General features: G+C 30.3%; 1 protein-coding gene across 1 annotated transcript in view; it reads right to left on the bottom strand.

The window, feature by feature from the left end:
• Positions 1-1,655, bottom strand: part of LOC107100235 (olfactory receptor 4K15-like) — a 5,026-nt gene extending 3,371 nt beyond the window's left edge. The window contains exons 1-3 of the mRNA XM_015398652.1: positions 1,602-1,655; positions 1,086-1,134; positions 400-519 (exon numbers count right to left, since the gene is read on the bottom strand). Of these exons, the coding sequence (XP_015254138.1) occupies positions 400-519; positions 1,086-1,133 (168 nt within the window). The 5' untranslated portion in view covers position 1,134; positions 1,602-1,655. The remainder of the gene's footprint in view (positions 1-399; positions 520-1,085; positions 1,135-1,601) is intronic.
• Between the last annotated feature and the right edge of the window lie 222 nt (positions 1,656-1,877).

Below are 1,877 nucleotides of genomic sequence, written 5' to 3'. Positions count from 1 at the left end.
CATGGAGGGGTCTGAAATTGTCAATTGTAGGTGCATGTCCACTGTAAGACACATAATCTAAAACAAAAAAAATCGTAAACATTAAATAAATTAAACATCTATAAATTTTTCCCTTACTCCATAATCATGTCCAACTTGATCTTGATCTATCAAATTTAGTACCTATTTTGAGGTTATAATCTGACAAAATGTGAATATTTGTATATGCATTCAATGGTTAAATGCATAACGTCAACACAATTTTAGACAGTAAAATAAATAAGTTATTTATATATACTGTAGAAAAAATGACATCTGATTTTTCTATAGCAAATGTAATGCAAATAGATGTGCAAATACAGTTTAAAAAAAGCAGTACTTGTTTTTTTTTTTAAAGCTGATAGATGTGCAGGTGAGTACCTGGTGTCTAAAAAACGTGGCAATCAAGATACTGTTGATGTAAGTGAGGGTGAGCCAAACCAGAACAACAATCAGGTTCTTCACAAAGGCTGTGGCAAAAGTATCTCTAACCAGCACTGGCTGAAAAGAGAAGAAAGGAAACATGACTCAGTAAAAACAGAAAAGCTGATACCTGCTTTAACCTCATTTCCGGTCGTCTGTCAAGCTTGTGATCTTGTCGATTAGAAAAAGAAATATAAGAAAAAAAAAACTCTTCCTATAAACGTAGATATGCCTTCAACAGTTCAATGTGTCAAAATGAAAGTTAATCTACTTGTTTGACTTAGAAATTTAGTTAATAAAACCCAAAAACACTAAGAACTTTCTTTAACTCTCTTTAGACCTTGCTTCTCAACTCCTATATGTTCTTAATTCCATTTTAAAAAACAAAACAAAAACTAACAGTGCAGATTCATTCTCAAAAAAATTAAACTATGAGTTTATAAAGTTAAAAATACGTTCAATTTCATAAAAGGGCTTTATTGTAGAAACTAAAAAAACACGAAAAAAATCCCCACAAAGTTTTCATTGGGTTTACAAAATAAGTATCATTATCTAAAAGAAACACTACTACTACGGTACTTATAAAAAAAAAATAAAGCCAAACAGTATATTTCAGTTATATTCCTTTCAATGTGCCACCCAACCTGATTAGGGGAAGTCATGTTGCTCGTGAGACTCAATATTGAGCTCATTCTTCCATGAGACATCAGAGAGAAGCCAAGTATAAACAAAATGAAAGTAAACATTAATAAAAGTGCATAAAAATTTGTTAAACATTTTTAAAAAGTTGTTTTAAACTCTTATCTTCGCATTTTATTTTTAAACATTAAGCAATCATTCTTTATTTTCCAAAAAATAATCAATTGTAAAATGCAAAAAGTTATTTGCCCTTTAAAGAAATAAAAAAAAATAAATGAAAATTATTACTACTTATATGTAGCAAAAACTTGAAAGCAGCCCCATCTGATGTAAATCATGCATAACAATAATAACAACAGCAAGGCAAAGATATTGATATATTCAAATAAATATAAAAGCATGTCATTTTTTTGCTCAGTTAATGGATTAAAACCAAAGCTCAGGTTTTGATAAATATAAATACTGCAGCTGTTCATCTAAAAGCAAATTTAAGTCCTGCATCTCACCTCTCAGGCACTTACCTGTCCCCAGATAAGACACTGGCAGCAAGGAGCTGCTGATACCAGCCCCTTATAAATACATCGGTGTTAATCACTGAGCAGAAAATTTGTGATGATAATGATGTGATCCTGCTGTTGGTGCAATATTAATGATATTACTTCCTATGTATTTCTTCCCTCTTTTTTTATGCCCAGTTTTAATATATGTTTTAAACTAACAGCCCTCTGTTATTTGACTTAAGATTTCAAAATAGTTTTTAAAAGTTCTTAATGAAAAATATACTCTTCACTCAGTCA

The sequence above is a fragment of the Cyprinodon variegatus genome, unplaced genomic scaffold, assembly GCF_000732505.1.
Source record: "Cyprinodon variegatus isolate N-32 unplaced genomic scaffold, C_variegatus-1.0 Scaffold947, whole genome shotgun sequence".
Taxonomy (NCBI): Eukaryota; Metazoa; Chordata; class Actinopteri; order Cyprinodontiformes; family Cyprinodontidae; genus Cyprinodon; species Cyprinodon variegatus.
The sequence above is the reverse complement of the archived record's forward strand: the minus strand, read 5'-3'. Positions and strand labels throughout refer to the sequence as shown.